Source organism: Chelonoidis abingdonii, chromosome 4, assembly GCF_003597395.2.
Source record: "Chelonoidis abingdonii isolate Lonesome George chromosome 4, CheloAbing_2.0, whole genome shotgun sequence".
Classification (NCBI taxonomy): domain Eukaryota; kingdom Metazoa; phylum Chordata; order Testudines; family Testudinidae; genus Chelonoidis; species Chelonoidis abingdonii.
The window spans coordinates 88915915-88934640 of record NC_133772.1 but is presented as its reverse complement, the minus strand read 5'-3'; the positions used below and the strand labels follow the sequence as shown (position 1 = coordinate 88934640).

General features: G+C 42.4%; 1 protein-coding gene across 4 annotated transcripts in view; it reads right to left on the bottom strand.

The window, feature by feature from the left end:
* The window catches only part of VPS39 (VPS39 subunit of HOPS complex), a 44326-nt gene extending 26117 nt beyond the window's left edge, over positions 1-18209 (bottom strand). For 2 of the 4 annotated variants that reach the window (XM_032793838.2, XM_075065451.1), the window contains exons 1-13: positions 17947-18188; positions 14064-14129; positions 13114-13140; positions 12571-12635; positions 11661-11703; positions 10576-10670; positions 8316-8414; positions 7448-7540; positions 6147-6330; positions 5417-5537; positions 3214-3334; positions 2666-2795; positions 1491-1633 (exon numbers count right to left, since the gene is read on the bottom strand). In XM_032793838.2, the coding sequence (XP_032649729.1) occupies positions 1491-1633; positions 2666-2795; positions 3214-3334; positions 5417-5537; positions 6147-6330; positions 7448-7540; positions 8316-8414; positions 10576-10670; positions 11661-11703; positions 12571-12635; positions 13114-13140; positions 14064-14129; positions 17947-18019 (1260 nt within the window). In that variant the 5' untranslated portion in view covers positions 18020-18188. Of the gene's footprint in view, positions 1-1490; positions 1634-2665; positions 2796-3213; positions 3335-5416; positions 5538-6146; positions 6331-7447; positions 7541-8315; positions 8415-10575; positions 10671-11660; positions 11704-12570; positions 12636-13113; positions 13141-14063; positions 14130-17946 lie in introns of all 4 variants that reach the window. The other 2 variants (XM_032793840.2, XM_075065452.1) reach the window with 2 other exon arrangements.
* Between the last annotated feature and the right edge of the window lie 517 nt (positions 18210-18726).

The following is an 18726-nucleotide window of genomic DNA, read 5'->3' as shown; positions in this document are numbered from 1 at the left end:
GAAATCTTCTGGTTCCGAAGAAGAGAAAGAACCAGGCACCATGGAATTCTCCAGGGACGAAGATGAAGCAGTTAATCGTGCCAGAGACGGATCCCGCTCCAGGATTGATGGACCTGGACAACTCTGGAGGCTTCATGCCGAGAAGACTCCACCAGTGCCTCGGCCTGTCACAGGCACAGACCTGCCCAGTGATCTTGCTTTAGAACAAGATGAAGAGTTGTACCTCTGCAAGCAAAGTATCCCAGATTGCATGGAGGCCACTGGTAGAGACACGGTATTAGTAGCTAAAGCACAGCAAGCATCGTGCATGGAGATTGTTGGAGATTGCTCCTCTGCACAGTGTTTAAATCCTGGTGAGACCACTACCAGAAAAATACTTAAACAAAAGCTAACACTAATTAACTATATACACAACTAAAAAGTCACTAAGAAATAGAGGTTCCAAGGCTGGACGTCTGTGTGGTTCCTGACTCCAGCCAAAGGCGGGAAGAAGGAACTGAGGCAAGTCAAGGTGGTGCCATCCTCTCACAAAGCCAGGGGAGGAACTATGGCCATGTGGCACAAGCCCCATCACCACTCTACAGGTACTGATAAGCAAAATTCTCCAGCACCGGTGTACTGTGCAAACATAAAACTAAGTGGAATACACTGTTACATCTACTCAAAGATCTGAAAGCCACCCTGTAAATTCATTTATATTGCAACTAAACTCATCAATTGATTCTCATCTCAGCACGTCTCCAAGTCCCAAGAAAACAGATGAGTTTTGCAGCATTAATTTGACTATCAGAACGCTCACGTAATAGCTCTCTTCTCCATTGCTCTAGTCCTATGTTACACAAATATCTAACAATTTTCAGACACATTAAAACCATTTATTTTTGGTTCCCCAGAAAGATTCAATGTGTATTTTTAAAAAATGTTTACTGCCAACTTGTTCACTGTAATAAAGGTACATAAATGTTCATATCAAAGCAGCAAAGAGTCCTGTGGCACCTTATAGACGCATAAGCTGTCGTGGATGAATACCCACTTTGTCTTAATAAATATGAACATATTTATTAAGAAATCCAGAAGAGGGCCAATTTGACATTTGAATGTCGTAAAGTTAAGAAAAGTGAAGGAAACCCTCAAAATAGTGAGCATGAATAGAGACTTTTTTTTAAAAACCTAGAGGCATTAAACAGCGTTCCAATTTCTTAAAAATCAACAGAGAAGTTTAATTATTCAGCAAAAATATAAGCAGAGACATGAGCTATCCATTCAGTCTATTATGCAGGCGGCTTCAAGGGAGAGAACAGTATAGTAGTCCATGGGAACCAGTGATAGGGAAAGCATAGCTACCAGATACATTGGAGTATGCTCCAAATCCAGCACTGTATTCTTCTGACACATCTCCTTGCTATGCAATGCCCCCTTACTGAAGTCACTGGGTCAGGGCTGGACATCAGAAGCCAAATTCCCTAGATGTACATATTAACAGCATTTACCTGAGTTAGATAGTCTATGAGTGCTAAGTGTGCTTTCTCCAGCTCAGCCCCAGAGAGCACAGGCAGAGGATTAGGATACTGCAGCTGTTTCCTGTAATCAGTGGGCAGCAAGTCAGGATACAGACCCATCACGTGAGTGGGATCTAAGCAAAAAAACCCAAACAGTATTTGTAAGTTTCATATCATCTTGTTTTTCAAAATACCAGTATTATATAGCTTTCCAGTAATAAGTGCAGTTGATCATAGACAAACCCCCAACACTTAGTAGTTTCATCTTCCTGGTGCTTTAAAAATAATTGTCTCTACACTATTAAATCACAAAACAAGTATCCCCATTTCACACACGAGGAAATGGAAGCAGAAGTTAAGTGAGGGAAGGGGGAGACAGACAGAGCGGGAGCAGAACTCGTAAGTTCATGCCTTCCCCGACCTACAATATTCATTCTGTTGCTACAGCTTAGTGCAGAATCCCAGCACTAATAATGAAATTCAATGGCAGGACTGTGAATTAGTAATACTGCTGGTTGCAAAAGGCTCCTAGAACAAGACACCATTGTAATAAATCCAATGAGCTTCTGAAAAGATTACAACAGACCTGACCAGCAGTTCCCATTACTAAATGAGGATCAGTTTCACACAGTTTACGAACTCTAAAGTTCATTACTTTGATTAGAATTTAGAACCCTCCTGTCTCCTGATCTGTTCCTCTGGTCCCAGGAGTAGATTTCAAAAGGTCCTAACTCCCAAAAGTGACTTAGGCGCCTAAGACTCACTGAAAGTCATGTCTTTAGCTGAAAATTTACTATTAAGGCGCTTTTGACATTCACTCACTTCATTCTTATTCCATTCTATGAAAAGTCCATCAAGCAGAAAAACAGGTAGGGGCTCACTGATTTTTAGTAGTGGCTGGTGCTCATACCTCAGAGTGAAGGAACGGGCAAGCATACAGATGCCCCTTATACTTCTATTCCAACCTGCAACACTTTTTGTGGAGTAGTGGGGTGGGGTGAGGGGGCAGTTTCAGCATCTAACCAACAAACTAATCTTTGGGCTGCACACGATGACACTACTTGTTCTCAAACTAAATCAAGATCAGCACTAGCATCAATTTCTGGTGAGATTTACTGTAGTCTCCCCTCACCCACATTCTCCAACCCCAGGCTATACCAAGTTACCTGTACCGAGCTTGGCAAAAACCTGCATGGATTCATCGAAGCGCTTCTGGCAGAAGAGGTTAAAGGCATAAAGGTTCTTAATGTGATGAATCTGTTGTTGCTTTTCACTGTCTGAATCATCTTTCATTTCCTACACAAATACAAACCCAGGAATAATAGGAAGAATTCTTGTGCTTAAATATAAAGAGAAGGGAGAAGAAAAACATTGACAGTGTTGAGCCTGAAATTCATTGAAGAGAATGGGAAAATCCAGGATTGAACAGGTGACTAAAAGTGCCTAAAAAACTTCTAAAAACAGACAGCTTGTCAAGGATGGGCAGCACTGGATAGAGTAGAACCCGGAGACAGGAAGTTGTTAAATGGCTAAAAGGTTAATCAAGAGGAACTAGAGAGTGTGTGTGAAGTGAACATCAAGTAGGTTAAGACCTCAGGACTTGCAACAGTGCTTAGTGGCAGCAGTTACCAAACAGACTACAGGGACTGGCCCATGATTCTATGCCCAGCAATACAAATAGTGTATTCCACCCACACCACTAAAGACAACTTACCGCCAACTGCAGAGCCAATTCAAACTGCTTGTCTTGGAGAAGCTGCTGGATCTGGGTTGCTATGGAGACTGGAAGGAGACGCCAAACAAAATGATTGCTGGCCACATACACAATATTCGTACTACAATTGGAAGAGAAAAGGCAGGTTACCAAGATGTAATAGTATCAGAGGAGTAGCCGTGTTAGTCTGGATCTGTAAAAGCAGCAGAGAATCCTGTGGCACCTTACAGAACAACAGACGTTTTGGAGCATGAGTTTTCATGGGTGAATACCCACTTCGTCAGATGCATGCATTCATCCACGAAAGCTCATGCTCCAAAATGTCTGTTAGTCTATAAGGTGCCACAGGATTCTCTGCTGCTTTTACAAGATGTGGGATAGAGTTCTTGCCTCACTATTACATCTTGCAAGAATAGTCAATCCTGCTTAACACATGTATGGCTTAACCAGATATACTAAAGTGGTGAGGTTACTCAAGTTCTCCTTTCCCTGCCAAACATAGTGGTGAAGGCAAAACAGAAAACGATTAAACAACCACTATGAATTCCTGAGGACACTCAGGGTATGTCTACAACTGCAATTACACACCTGCAGCTGGATTGCAAAAAAGAACTTCAGAAAGGAACTAAAAAGGAAGAGACTCTTATCTTGAGGTGCTTATCAAAGGCTTGCTTGTAGATTTGGGGGTACAAAAGGACGCCCAGGCACCCTTTACTGAGGAAGTAAAAGGTCAGTGCTTTTGTTTCATGCAAAAGGAGTCTCAACCAGGCTTGGCTGAAAACACTGAAGAGAACTTTGAGTGAGAAATTTCCTTGGACAAGAGAGTAATTTGGTTAGTTAAGATTAGTTTCTAGAAAGCATGTTACAACTTCGTTTTATATGTAACCATTTGTTTCCAATATTCTTACTCATTATTTACTTAAATCTCTAGTCATTGATAATATATATATTTATAATGAAAACAAGAATAAGTTTAAGTATAATAGCGTTAAGCAATGTGCTCATCTTGAGTTAAATCTTAAAAGCTCGTGTTTGGGAATAGCAGACCCGGTGAGTTTGAGTATTCAATGGATAGAGGCTGGATGCAGCAGGGAACATTGAGTATTTGGGGCTTGTGGTGTGCCTGTTGCTACCTGTACAGAGAAAGTGAGGTCTGCAGAGGCCTAGGAGGTACTGCTTATGCTTTCAGAAGCTGGTGGTGGTTTCGGGGAGCTGATCACGCATACACAGACAAGACTACTTCATGTTAAGGGCAGCAGAGAAGTGCCTCACAAACCTGGGTACCGTCGTAAAAGGTCACAGTATTCCATTTCCACAAGAAGCTTGTCATCAAGGCACTACTGCAGCCACCCCAATAATAAAGCTTGAAACAGGAATCAAAAGGTTCTACTACAGAGCAAGGGAACCCCCACTATGCCCTTGAAACCCATGAGAGATCAGTTTATATGTATTTGCTGTCATCAAAGTCAAGTGATGCTGCCTTGAATAACATCTACTTTTCATATTCAGAGCAACTTAAACACCTAATTAATCCTCGATACTCATGTGAGGTAGGTAAACATTACCTTTTACTTTACAGATCGAGAAACTGAGAAAGAGTGTTTAAGTGGCTTAGTCAAGGTCGGAGGGAGTCAGAACAGAATTAAGGATCTTCTGGCTCCCTGTGTTGTGCTCAGAACATGAGCCTCCCCAGCCCCCACCCCACAATCACAGACACATTTTGTTAATCTTAAGCCTTTTAAAAAAAATTCCCAGAGAAAGTTTTGTGCAAACTTGTCAGTGCTTCTAGCTGCCTTGTATAATAAAAAAGAAAAAAGGGCAGTTATACCCCCCAAATCACCAGGTTAGATTAAATCAAAAAAGATTACATAACTAAGCAATAAGGATACAAGTATTCTGTCTATATTAGCCACTGCAGAGCGAAGAGTTGCAAGAAAGCAGTAGAACACAAGAGAACAGTGTCCCTTATCCAATAACCCTAAGGTCAACACAGCATAGTGTAGGGGCAAATTATTAAGGTTCTGGCTACGAGCTGTTGACAACTTCTGACTCCACAGGTCAGAGAATAGACAACATGATGATCAACTCATGATGTTAGTTTACCAGAGTTATATTTCAAATTGTATGGAAAGGCACAATACACAAGCTGTCAAAGAAGATAGACTAGGTATAAGGAGAGATGAAAAAGGAAGTGCTCTTGTACCCTCCGGAGGTGATGAAGCGTGGTCTCTGCAGCTCAATACTCTGCACCAGCAGCCGAGGTTCAAAAGTGCGAATCTCCACATACCTTGGTAGCACTGCAATGATGTATGGAGGCTGATGTTCTGTTTGGGAGATGAAACAAGCATGCATCAGATGGATTTCTCCAATATACCCTGGAAAGGGCGACAACAACTTACTACATAACTTCTCTCCAGAAATTCTCAGTACATTACGCCCTTCTCACCCATCCCCCAAATCCATCAATGAGCTTAATGATAGTAATGAATTGCTGTTAATTTCTCTCTCTCACCCTGCCCCGGGTTTTCCTTGACACTTCTCTCTCATCACATGCAAATTCTGCAGTACTCTACTGCTCACCAAAGCCAAAAATCAGGTGTTAAATTACAAAAACAAGTGGCACATATGTACCGTCTTGTCTGTAGATCTTAAAGCACTTTACAAAGATGGGGTTATCCCCACTGTACTGAAAAAGAAACTGAAGGCACAGAAGACAAGAGCAAGGAAGTGGAGACAGAAATATAACCCATGCTTCTCTGCTCTAATCAATGGGTCATGCTAGCTAGCACTCAGATGACTAATAAAACCAGCACGACACAATCAAAGCCTCATACATTAAGCTAGTAAACTTAAATCTGCTCCATTCATAAGGAACAGAAAGCTGACAAATCCTGGTTGGGTTACAGCAAGGAAAACCAACTTCTAGTTCTCACCCATAGCTATGGGAATGTCTGTCCAATTCAAGGCACCTTTCTGAGTACAAATCCCTTCTTCGTTAAGTACTACCGTTAGATCATCTTGACCAACTGCAACTTTTCCATCTGCTAAGGGAGCCACCAATGGTTCAAGCTGCTTCCCTGTGGGGAACAGTTCTTTGATGGACCCTTTTCCATCCACCTGTGAGAGGAACAGGGGGAGGGAAAAGGTCATTCAGTTTTCACTGTGGAGTTGTCATCTCAAAACTGTAGAAGACTACTTGATGAAAAGACAGACTTTATAGTATATTTTTTGGAAAGAGTGACACAGGAAAGAGTCTCAAAATATCCACTAACACATGAAGGTAGTTTTGAAGGCTATTTGTAGGTCATCTTTTGTATGTATCAAAATATTACTTGTTAGCATTGCAATTTAAAAATAAATGTGTGTCTCTTAATTTGAGGATGTCTGTTCCCATTGCTAATTGGGTACTGTAACTGGATGATCTTGTTATTTAATCACCAAGGCGTACAGTCTGTATAGCATGATAATACTGATGTTAGCAAAAGTGTGCAGTAGTAGATGGATTTTCCTTGGACTCCCTTCTCATTCATGTATGGGCCTTATTTAAGTGACAGTACCATAGGTATGGACTCCATTTTCCTAAAGTATCAGCATAAAATTATAAAGATGGAAAATTAAAGTAATGGTAATAGTTATGACTTTATTGTTAATGTTTCTGTCAAATTAACCAACAAATAGAAGGCACTACTTCACTTCAGCCCTGCTGTGGAATATGAAATAATTAACAGTGGATGAATTTGGTATTTAAAGGGATGTTTTCAAATTGAAGCAGTTTAATTTCAGCTAAAGGACTAAAATAATTTTGGTGAAGTTACTCTGCCCTTTGAATAACCTCACTTTAAAAAAACCTACTGAATAGGTTATCTTTAAAATATTTTACCCTATTATGTTGAGGTGTAAATACACCAAACAAAAGGGAAACTATGAAACTGAGTTAAAGTGCTGCCCAGATGAAAAAATGTTTTCTTAATTTAATTCAGTTAAATTAATCTTAGGCATTACTTGCAACAGCAAGATAGTGTTTTTCTTTCAGAAAGACAGGCAATTTAAAGGACCATGCATGCTTTTGTGGAAGGAGGTGTAAGCTGAAAGACAGCATGTCAAAAATGGCACATTTTTATGATAAACAGTGTCTGTCTCACACTCTGAATCCTCCCTCCCTGGGAGCAGTCTATGTACTCTCCCTAAAATGATTAGCATCCCCTTACGTACTCAGTTCAAAGTCCTTTCTTACCCTTATCAGATAATAGTCTCTTTTGAAACCTACACAGATAGAATTTTCACACCATGCCATAGACTTGGGCACATCGGGCACACTGAAGTCCCCCTGAAGGATGAAAGGAAAATAAGTTACATTGGCTGCGTTAGGAGCTAACTATGCCTTCCTGGGGCTCCTGTTAACCTGTGGCCTGGAAAGTTTGTTTCATATTTAACTGCGGGGGAGACAGTACAGTAACACTGAGCACACAACCGTTTCTTCACTCTTACACAGTAGGAAAGGTTTCTTTTAAGATTGCAGTTCTGTAGCTAGTAGTGTCCTCGAACATTAGATAATACTGCAAAATAATTCTCACTAACATGTTTGCTGCAGGAAAGGGCAGGCTATATCTGTTTAAGAAGTGAAGTCTACTTTAGAATCACTCCCAACCCTTCCTGCCCAGGAATGATAGCATTCAGCTAGAATGTCTCAACTCCAGTTTTCAGCACAGCAGCAGGGCACTAGACAGTGTGACCTTTTTGAACAGTTTAATTGGGTTTCAAAGTGGACCAGAGCTAGAATGCAGAGGACAATGAGGATTGTATACAAATTGTATATTGCTATCACTACCCATCATCTTCAAAAAAGGAGTCAGTCATTTGGTTCCTGGTGATTTTTATCCATATCTAGCTCCCAATCCATTATTTCAATGGTAACAGCACTTTGCTTTCATTTGCTGCTTTTTGTCAAACCATGCAGCACCAGCACTATCAAGTGCACCATGGAAGCAGAACCTAGCACTGATTCTGAATTATACTGCTGATTAAACTGGAGTATTAAAAACAATTTAATACTCTGGCAAGGGCTCTCATACATTCCAGTGATTCCCACACCACTATCTCACCTGTAGCTCATAGAACTCCCTGTCCTTCCAGAAATACAGCTGTAGCTTCTTCCGCACTGCCACGCACATCCTCAGCACCTCCTCCCCTGTATCAGAGTGCTGTGAAAACAGACAGCCTCACATGCATTAGGATTAGAAAGTAAATAAGGAAGATAATATAGGGCAATAAATAATTCTAAACCTATAGCACAGCTGGCCAATGGAAGAGCTAAGTTGCAGCTGAGTAAACTTTCATGCTCCCATCAGGTCACCATGGACTATTTTCTCACTGGGCCAAACGCAAAGTGGATGTCAATCAAGGTGCTGAACTTGAGTTCAGATGTGCATGTGGCCAGAAGAAAGATTCTTTGAGATGTATTCTGAAATAAATTAATACAAGATAAATCTAGGCCACAATAGGTCTTTTATCAAGAACTCTACTGTTAATGAAAGCTACCAGGATAACAGCTCTGGAGACTGAACTGGGTAGCAGCAGTATAAGCTTACCCACACTTGCCACTGTACCTCAACCTTATTTTGAGACTGCCTCTATACAAAAAAAGAGGCCAAAGACTGAATGAACAGACATAGACTGACCTTTCTACAGAGACTGAACATTGTGATGGAGGTTTATGCAATGAGGGCACCTGTTCCATTTCCCCATGGACAAGATGCACCAAACCCTTTAATGCAGTCAACCAGCCAGCCTTCAAGATGGTAATGGCTCAGTCACTACTACCCTGAGCTAGATCTGAAGAGGTGAAAGCCACCAATTCCCATTGCCCACTATTCAGCCATCTACTCCCACTATTTTTCCTGTAACTCCCACAAGGTGCTAGGTGCTGTACAAACAAAGACACTGTCTTTCCCCAAGACCCTTCAGTCAATGAGAGAAGTTGTTTGTACTTTTTCTCCTACTCTAAGTGGTCAGTGGTGTTTTGCTGTCCCCACTTGCCCTTCCACCTCAGCATTAGTTAATTAATTGCTTGACAGCATCATGTTAGGAATATGCATATGGAGAGGGCAGTGCCTTACATATCAGCTCCAAGAGAGGCTCCACATGGAGTGAAGCAGGGTGGGAGAAAAAGACAGCAGGTGGAAAATAATATTACTGGTGAAGTGGAAAGGACTGTGGCAATATGAAAAAGACAAGGACAGATAAGCATTAGAAATTGGCATTAGTCAGGACTTTGAATGTAAAGACAAAAAAGTTGACACATATATGGTGAAGGAGTGTGGAACAAGGGAGTCAAAGAAAGGGAGACATGATCATATTAATGAACAAACATGACCTAAGGGCCTATGTTTTGTATACTAGTTAATTAGAACAGTTTATTGACAAGAAGCACTACTGCAAGTATATGCTATGCCAGACACCCACATACAAAACATATACCCAATTATAACAAGACACTTTGTAACACTTGGATTTGCATGTTTCATAAGATTTAGCATTAGCTATATGTTACCACTAGAAGCCCAAGACTAAATAATTATGAGAAAATGTTTATCACTGGGCAAAAGTTTCGGCTTGCCTAATTACACAGGGAGCTTGGTCTTTGAAGAGTAAATCAAAGCACTAGAGGTATACCATCAACTTAAGTCTCCTCTAGCTATGAGCAAGACTTGGGGATCAAAGTACAGGTAAATTGATGAACTGATTTACGTGTAAATAAGAGACCATTTTTATAAGACCATAGGACTCAGATGAATGATCACCTTATCCTTATGGAACATTATATAGATTGAATCAGCCATTAGTGTCTCCAAGACACTTTAGATTAATGTAATTGTTACCAGAAACAATCTTCAGAGAAAGATGGTGAAGTGGAAATTCAAAGACTCATTCAAATGGTGGTTCCATTACCTTTGTAAGCCCCATTTTAAGTCCCAAGACGGGGACGGCTTCCAAATGAAAAAAGCACTTGAAGAACCCTTTAAAAATCTCATCACTTAGGATGAAAACTCATTTGAGTCTTGAATCAATGGGTGAAAGGCTGAAATTACAACAAAGTGTACTCTTACAAAGTGGAGAGAGGGACCAAGACCAACATTTTTAAAACTTGGTACCTGGAGTGAAGTTCTTAAGTCCATTGTTAAATATGTAAATAAGCAGCCCGATTTTCAGAAGTGTTGAACCCCAGCATCTCCTAATTTCTCATATAATATAAAGTTATTTTCATTTTAAATTTAACATACCAAACCCTCTGAGAAATTGAAAGTTACTCCTTGTTATGAGACTTTGTCAGAAAGCTTGCAACATTAACCTGCCTCCACTTACCTGTAAGTCACAGGTGAACAGAGATGCACCTTTTGCCTTCGAGACTGTGGTGATTTGTTGAAATGTCAACAGGTCATGGACATAGATGTTATTTTCTGTTATAGACAAAATTCCTAATTATTGTTCAATAATTTAAAACATGCAATTCATTTTTAATTTACACAAACTATCACAAAACACTTTATAAAAATTTAAGTATGTTTACAAAGCAGATCCAAACTAGTGAGAGAAATTAAGAGAGTTTCAGGACAGGACGGGGACGGGTTTTTTCCCCACCCAGACAATTTGAAAACAATCAGTGATGCAGAGACAGAAAGGTTTCTGGGTTGCAGAAGACTCTCACACCAACCGTGGCAAGACTGCATGAAGGAACCAAGAATGGGTGCTAACAAGCAAACAAAGTGGAAGTAGGACAGAAGAGAAAGCAGGCCACAGCAAGTTCATGATGGAAGCTCTTATATTTAAAAAAGGACCATTTTGAACTGGCTCCTGAAATTTGTGGGAGGTGAAGAGAGTTGAAAGTTGGAGCTGGTGTGGTCAAGTTTTTGTACGCACGAGAACGCAGGCAGCAGCATTCTACACATGCTGGAGTCGGGAGAGCTGGGACTTGGAGGTCAAAAAGGAGGGAGTTGTATCATAAGTAAAAAGAGACAAGGAAGATCATAATTCAAGAATAAGTTCACCCAACATACAGTACTCAAAATATTCAAAATTCTTGCATAAGTTATTTGAATATTAGTGGTCTGTTCCCCAGATGTTTTTACTGGCTTAAGAGAGGCCCAGCTGCTTCTTAACCTATAATGCATAACACTTCTCTGCAAATTAGAGGCCTGAATTCTAGACCCAATGACTTTTCAACAACTAGACCCTCATGCAGGTGTGAAGGACCGCCCCAAATCAAGAAGGTGGCAAACTGTTTTAAGAATAAGCCTTAGAGTAGGTGTGTGAGAATTATTCACTTTCCTTGGTACAACAAACAGATAGTCTGTACTGGGGGAGAAGGGAGAAGCGGGGTTCATGCTCAGCCAAGTAATTGCACCAAAAAAAAAGAATTAATTGAATACTAAAACATATTCTTCACTTACCTAACAAACTGACCAGAATTTTAAACTGGGAAACAACATGAATCTGAAAAGAGAATTGTATTAAAGCAACATCTCTACAAGCCAAACACTCTTCCCTGCCCCCTACTCCCCAGCTTGGACAGAGATTTAATTAGTCTATGCAAATAGTTTTATTTACCCATATAAAGCAACGAAGATGGGGCTACTGTTACTTTCTGTGTGGCATTCCTCCAGCTACTGTACAATCCCGCACCTATACTCATGAAATGTCTGATAAAGCTAGCTTACATTGTTTATATCCTTTCCTAGTGAGAAAGCTTAACAAAATAGGTCCCTTTAACAAGATTTAACCATGTTCTGGTGCCTTACCAATAAAAGGATGTAAATGATTCCCTAAAAACCATTGTTCTTCTCCAGTGAAAAGGCAAGGCGCGCTATTGCAGTGATACATTCAGTGTGCTCACATCTATCGAAATTAAAATGGTAATAAAACTGACAGCAAGTCAGTACACAGCTATTTTAGATTCCAGCCTCTAATAGCCAAAACAATATTTGCACTTTAAAGCATGTTTCATCTAAGGAGATCAAGTGCTTTACTTCATTAATTCTCTCACCAGGTCAGACAGCAATGCATTATCTCCATCATACAAATATATATGATTTGCTGGAGGTCACAGTCATTCAGTGAGTCAGGCAAAGAACCCAGGAGTCCTAACTCCAAGTCATCTGCTGTAACCACCAAACCAAGTTCCTTCCTACTGTAGGAAGAGACTGAACAAATGCACAGTTAGGCTAGTCTGTGCCACTCCCAACAAAGTTTACTGTTTTAAAAAAAGCCTTCTGGAGATTCCAGATTAAAGTATTTCACATTGCACCCTCTTAGTGGAAACACTGGCAATTTTCCCCAGTGTCAACAACTGCCATTTCCTACCTGCTGAATCTTTTTTGAGAAGTTCTTGTTGGATTTCTCTAGTGTCACTTCAAATCTGTTGCAACCTACCAAGCAGAGATTAACAAGTGACATAAAAATCACAGTTGCCTTTAAATTTATTACTGCATAAACCTTTACTCTAAATCCCACAAAATTATAGAAGATATCGAATTAAGCATCTAATGCCAGAAGATTGCATGTCTTGTAAGAAGTGTGTGCTTCCTTTTTCTTAAAACAGTTTGGGGGACCTGAAGTTGTCATACATATCTAGCTGGGGATTCCAAAAACGTGGTTTAACTTCAAGAAGTCAGTAAATCTGAAGGTCCCATCATTAGCTAAATCCTTGCCTTGTAATCTCAGATCCTAATATAATTTAAATATTTTAAAACCCCAAGTTACGAAGACAGCCCTAAAGCACCTTTTTTCCCAGCCAATCAAATACCAGCAACTCAGATCTCCAGGAAGCACATTACTACAAGATGTACAAAGAATAGAACACTTCACTACAAGGGTTTAAAAGGAGTTTTATGGATACAAACTTACAGCCACTTTCTGATGACGTAACCTCTCCTGGTATTGATGCAAAAAGGGGGAGAAATTTACCAAGTGAGACAAAAGACACTAGCAACCCAAGTCAGCATGATCTATTGAAACAGACTGCCTATGGAGGCTAGGAAAAATGAGCTAGAATTAGCGTTTAGTAATCCAAGTGGCTACAACAGAAATAGCATCCTTCTGAGAGCAGGTGTAATTTGGGGCAGATGTGCCACACCTTATTACTTTTTAATCCAATGAGCTATTAAATTAGGTACACTTAATAGTATAGCATTCTGCACATTATAATCGGTAAATAGCTGAGATATAAATCTGTTTAACATGAGTAATTTTATATCTGATTCTAAATACAATAGCCACTCTTTGTGACATCACCAGGATGGACTAAGGCCACTTGTGACCGCTTCCTCAAAAGACAGAGAGGGGATTACTTTTTGGTCTAGATTAGAATGTTAAGATTCTGAACCAGATTTAATTTTATTATGTATATTGATCAAGATGGTGGACCTCGCCTTTTAATTAAGTTGCCCTTTTACTGCATTGCCAATCTGATCTATTCACTAGATTCTGTCAGAGTTTATGCATGATGGGTATTGTATTCATGCACATTACACTAATTTACTGTAAATACAAATGTGGAAACCATTATAGTTCAGAGATTACTATTAGCTTTGGTTAAATCGTGAGAGAAAGGGTAATTTTTAAAGCAGATGGTAAACTCTATAAGACAGTAAACAGAGAAGGAGGAATGGAAAGGAAGATCTGTACATAGTGCAGTGGCCCTGTATAAACATTTTTGTAAGCTACAGGTGACAAAGTCTGCTGTTTAGTACACTAAATGTACCAGGGTACCAGTATTATTAGAGTCACTGAAGAGTTGAGAATGATACATTGGCATAATATTGCACAAAAGCTTGGCTTTGTTTGTACAAGCTTACCTATATCCTTCCTGATCCTGTAAAGGAGAAGATGCCCTTGTTTGGTGCCAACGAGCAGCCATTCCTCTATGAGATAAGATAATTTTTATCAGTACCAATAAGAATACGACTCTCAGCTAAAATTAAATGGGAAAATTCTCATCTTCTTAAACTGAAGCCCATTGTTGAATGGTCCAAAACATACAAAGGCAAATTTCAGCTGGGGAACGTATACGGCTCTTCCATTGTTTCCCTAGAGCAGGGGTAGGCAAACTTTTTGGCCCAAGGGCCACATCTGGGCATGGAAATTGTATGGTGGGCCATGAATTCTCATGAAATTCAGGGTGGGGTGCAGGAGGGGGTGTGGGCTCTGGGGTGCAGGAGGGTGGGATCGATGAGTTCGGAGGGTGGGGAGGGTAAGGGGTGCAGGCTCCAGGCGGCGCTTACCTGAAGCAGCAGCTTGTCCCCGCTCTAGCTCATACGTGGAGGCACAGCCAGACAGCTCTGCACGCTGCCCCATATGCAGATGACATCCCTGCAGCTCCCATTGGCCCTGTTTGCTAGCCATTGGGAGCTGCAGGGGCAGCGCTTGGAGAGGGGGCAGTGTGCAGAGCCCCCTGGCTGCCCGTACACGTAGGAGCCGGAGGGTGAACATGCCGCTGTTTCCGGAAGTCATACAGAGCAAGCCCCCAACCCCCGCTCGCTGGAAGGAGTTCAAGGGCCAGATTAAAACATCTGAAGGGCTGGATGCCACCCCTGGACTGTAGTTTGCCCACTCCTGTCCTAGAGGAAGTGCTTAAACATGGAGTAACCTTTGTTTTGGGAAACAAATATTTCCAGGGATCAGGAAGTATGAAACACAGCCCTAACACAGGAGCCTACTTGCTCATAATTAGGGCCCTATCAAATTCACAGCCTTGAAAAACATGTCATGGACTGTGGAAACTGGTCTTTTGTGTGCTTTTACCCCATACTATACAGATTTCACAGGGGAGACCAATGTTTCTCAAATTGGAGGTCCTGACCCAAAAGGCAGTTGCAGGTAGAGCGGGGCGGGGAGGAGTCATGGCATTGTCACCCTTACTTCTGCACTGCCTTCAGAGCTGGGTGGCTGGAGAGTGGCAGCTGTTGACTGAGGGCCCAGCTCTGCAGGCAACAGCGCAGAAGTAAGGGTGGCAATACCATAACATGCCATCCTTACTTCTGTGCTGCTCCTTGAGGAGGCTCTGCCTTCCAAGCTGGAATCCCAGGTAGCAGCTGCCGCTCTCCAGCTACCCAACCCTGAAGGCAGCGCTGCTGCCAGCAGCAGTGCAGAAGTAAGGGTAGCAGTACCACAACCCTCGCTACAATAACCTTGCAATCCCCCCACGACTCCTTTTCGGGTCACAACCCCTACAATTACAACACTGTGAAATTTCAGATTTAAATAGCAGAAATCATGAAGTTTCAGATTTTTTAAATCCTATGATTATGAAATTGACCAAAATGGACTGTGAATTTGGTAGGGCACTACTCATAACGAAGTACAGTAAAAGGGAGAGAGCTCCACATTCTTCATAAATACACGTAAACAGAAGATAAACTACTTTTCAAGCATTGGCTGCTGCATATAGATGCCTGGTGTTCCTCCCAACTTATTGGTCTATACAGTGAAAAACTCGATGGAGCAAGACAAATTTAGATACTACTATCTGTGAGTTCTGACTCTGAATACAGTAGTTAAACATTTAGAAGTCACAGTGGCCCACGTGAATTATTCTGTTATATCTGAAGTGATTATATTAGTTACCAAGAAACAGTATTTGAGTTGCTGTGACACTTAAAAGTCATCTTGGATTTACAAAGTAGAACACTTGAAAAATCCACTGTTATTCCACACACACACACACACACTTTGGTACATTACTTAGATTCAAAGCCTTCTAATATGCATTGCTGTGCAACTCATTCACAAAAATCTTGTAAATTAAATTTCAATTAATCTTTAGCTTCATAACAGGGAAAACTTTACTAAACATATGAAATTTGCCTCTCTTTTTCACATCATAATTCTCAAAGCTACTTGTGATTTAACAAGATCTTGCTTCCCCTGAGCCTCCTCTTCTCCTATTTAATCAAGAATTAAGTCAAAACTGAAAGTACATCTCTATTCCATGAGACTGTGCTGCTCAAAAAATCCACAAGATTATGACTTCAATGAAACAAATGAATTTGTTTTGCAATGAAGTTTCTCAATTTCAATGCCACTGTAAGGAATATATTCAATTTAGCTACAGAATTTAAGTCTCGGTGTTTTATTTTTAAGGCTTAAATCAAAAACAAGCCAAGTTTCTGACAAAGTTACTCTTTTACATGAAAGTTGTTGTTCCATAATATAACATGTATTTGAAATTGCTCCAATGGTTTAGTATTAGAAAAAGAGTCCCAGAGAAATATGATTAGAGCATGGATGAGGCAATCAAAAGTGCATGATAAATAAAACCTATTCACCTAGGTATCACTAACACAAATTTGCCATGAACTGTCTGCTTGCTAAACTTCGTTAATATCACAGCTTTGCTATAGTAACAAGCGATCTACAAGTAAGAAACAATTACATGAAGAAACTAGCTAAACCATATTTATAAATACTGGACCATTTTATACTACTGTAAGTATTCACTGCACCATCTACAGTAATAATAGTTACATGAATTGTCACTTAGGTCTGATCTACACTTAAAATTTGAGTTGACATAGGTTGGCATAGCTCTGAGCAACATAGCTAAGTCCCAGGGTCGATGTTGCTAGTTCAATGGAAAAATTTTTCCATCCACCTAGCTAACCTCACTTGGGGGGTTACCTACACCAATGGAAAATCCCCTTCTGCCAGCAAAGATTGCATCTACACTGACTTTTCGTCAGCATAGCTATGGTGCTGTAGCTATGTCCGTAGTCCCCTAGTACACACGTAGCCTTAGGTAACAGTTCTAACCCACCAGGTCAGATTGTTTTGTATTTAAGACACAAAGTACGGGTTTATTCACAAATAAAACACACCAGGTAGGGCAAGGCAAAGTGACACTTCTTGTACTATACCACAACACATTTTCTACCATTCACACTCACACTTAAACAATGGAGATAGAAAACATGGAGGAGGACACACAAGACAAGAACAAAAAATTCCATCCCACAAGAAACAAACCCATACTAGTGTCAGAGACACTGGTACAAACTGAGCACAACCAGATCAGTCAGTTCACCCGAATGTCTGAAAAACAGACTCATACGCAAACCAAAGTGTGTCACTTCTACCACCCTTAAAAAAATAGTTTTGATGGGTGGAAACTACAAATCCCACTTTAGCCCAATTTCAGTCCCCACTCTCTCTGTTCCCTGTAACGGGGGCTCAATCCCCGCTGGCCGTAGCCCCGAGCCTAGGGTGACCAGACAGCAAATCGGGTCGGGGGGTAATAGCAGCCTATATAAGAGACCTAAAATTCGGGACACCTGGTCACTGTACCTGGGCCACGCTCACGGTGGGTCACACAAGTGGTTTATAGAGACCCCATAATTCACCACAAAGTCCGGAGCGTGTGTTTTTAGAAAGAGCTTCGAGCTTCTCCGCGGACAGGAACAGCCGCAGCGCGCCGGGGGGCTGACGGCGGCGGTGTGTCACAGGGGGTTTGGAGACGCTGGTCTCCGAGGCAGCAGGCTCAGCGACGGCGGTCAGGGAGCGAGGTCACAAGGGGGCCGGGGCTCGGAGCTGGTCCCGGGGGCAGGCGGGGTGACCACCATATCCGCCCGCCGCAGGGTCCCCAGGACTCCTTCGCGCGGGGTCCGCAGCCCCCACCCAGCTCGCCGCGGGGTCCCTGAGAGAGGGTCCAAGGCCCGCGGGTAAGAGACCCGCCCCGCCGCTCACCCCAGGCCGCCAGACAGTCTATCTGCAGCGGTAGCTTCTCCAGGATCGGCACCGGCTCGAAGGCGTCGTGCATGGCGGCAACTCTCCGCGCTCGCTGCGGGTTGGTAGCGCCACCTCAGCCGCGTCCCCAGGCCGGCCACGCGGGAAGATGCCGCGTCGCCCCCCCGCGGTCCCAATACAGGCTCAGCTGACCCCAACTCTTCCCAGCAGCCTCCGCGCCCAGCCCCTTCCGCTTCCCTACTGGAGCCCCGCCCACAAGTTCCACCTTCTCCGCAGAGCAAGCTCCGCCCCTGGCTCCTTTCCCGCCATAGGCACCACCCCCTCCCCGAGCCTTTGGTGTTGACGTGGGTGCCGCCCGCTCACCGCTGCTCCCCTCACCCGCAAAGCCTGTGCCCTTAGAGGCGCCTCCCCTGGACTCCGCTCCAGGGCCCTTCCCTCCCCCCAGCAGGAGAAGAATCACCCCGGCCTGCCCCTCGCTCTCCCCCCGCCCAGGTACTGCCCGTGCACGTGGGAGGCCGCCCGCTGCCCGGCTCAGCCCCGCTGCCCCGCCCCGCAGCTCGGAGCTAATCTGTGCGCTGTGACTGTCACTTCTCAGCGGCATGACCACAAAGCAAACCCGCTGTTCACCAGGAGTAATGTGCAACCTGCTCGCTGCAGCGGGAGCCAAGCGGCCAGGGACCCAGCCCCTGAGAGCCGTGAATGTCCCGTCCCGTCCCTCTTAATAGGTGTGGGGGGGAGGGGGGTAGAAACACCGAAGGCTCCTGTTGCTTTTTAAGTCTT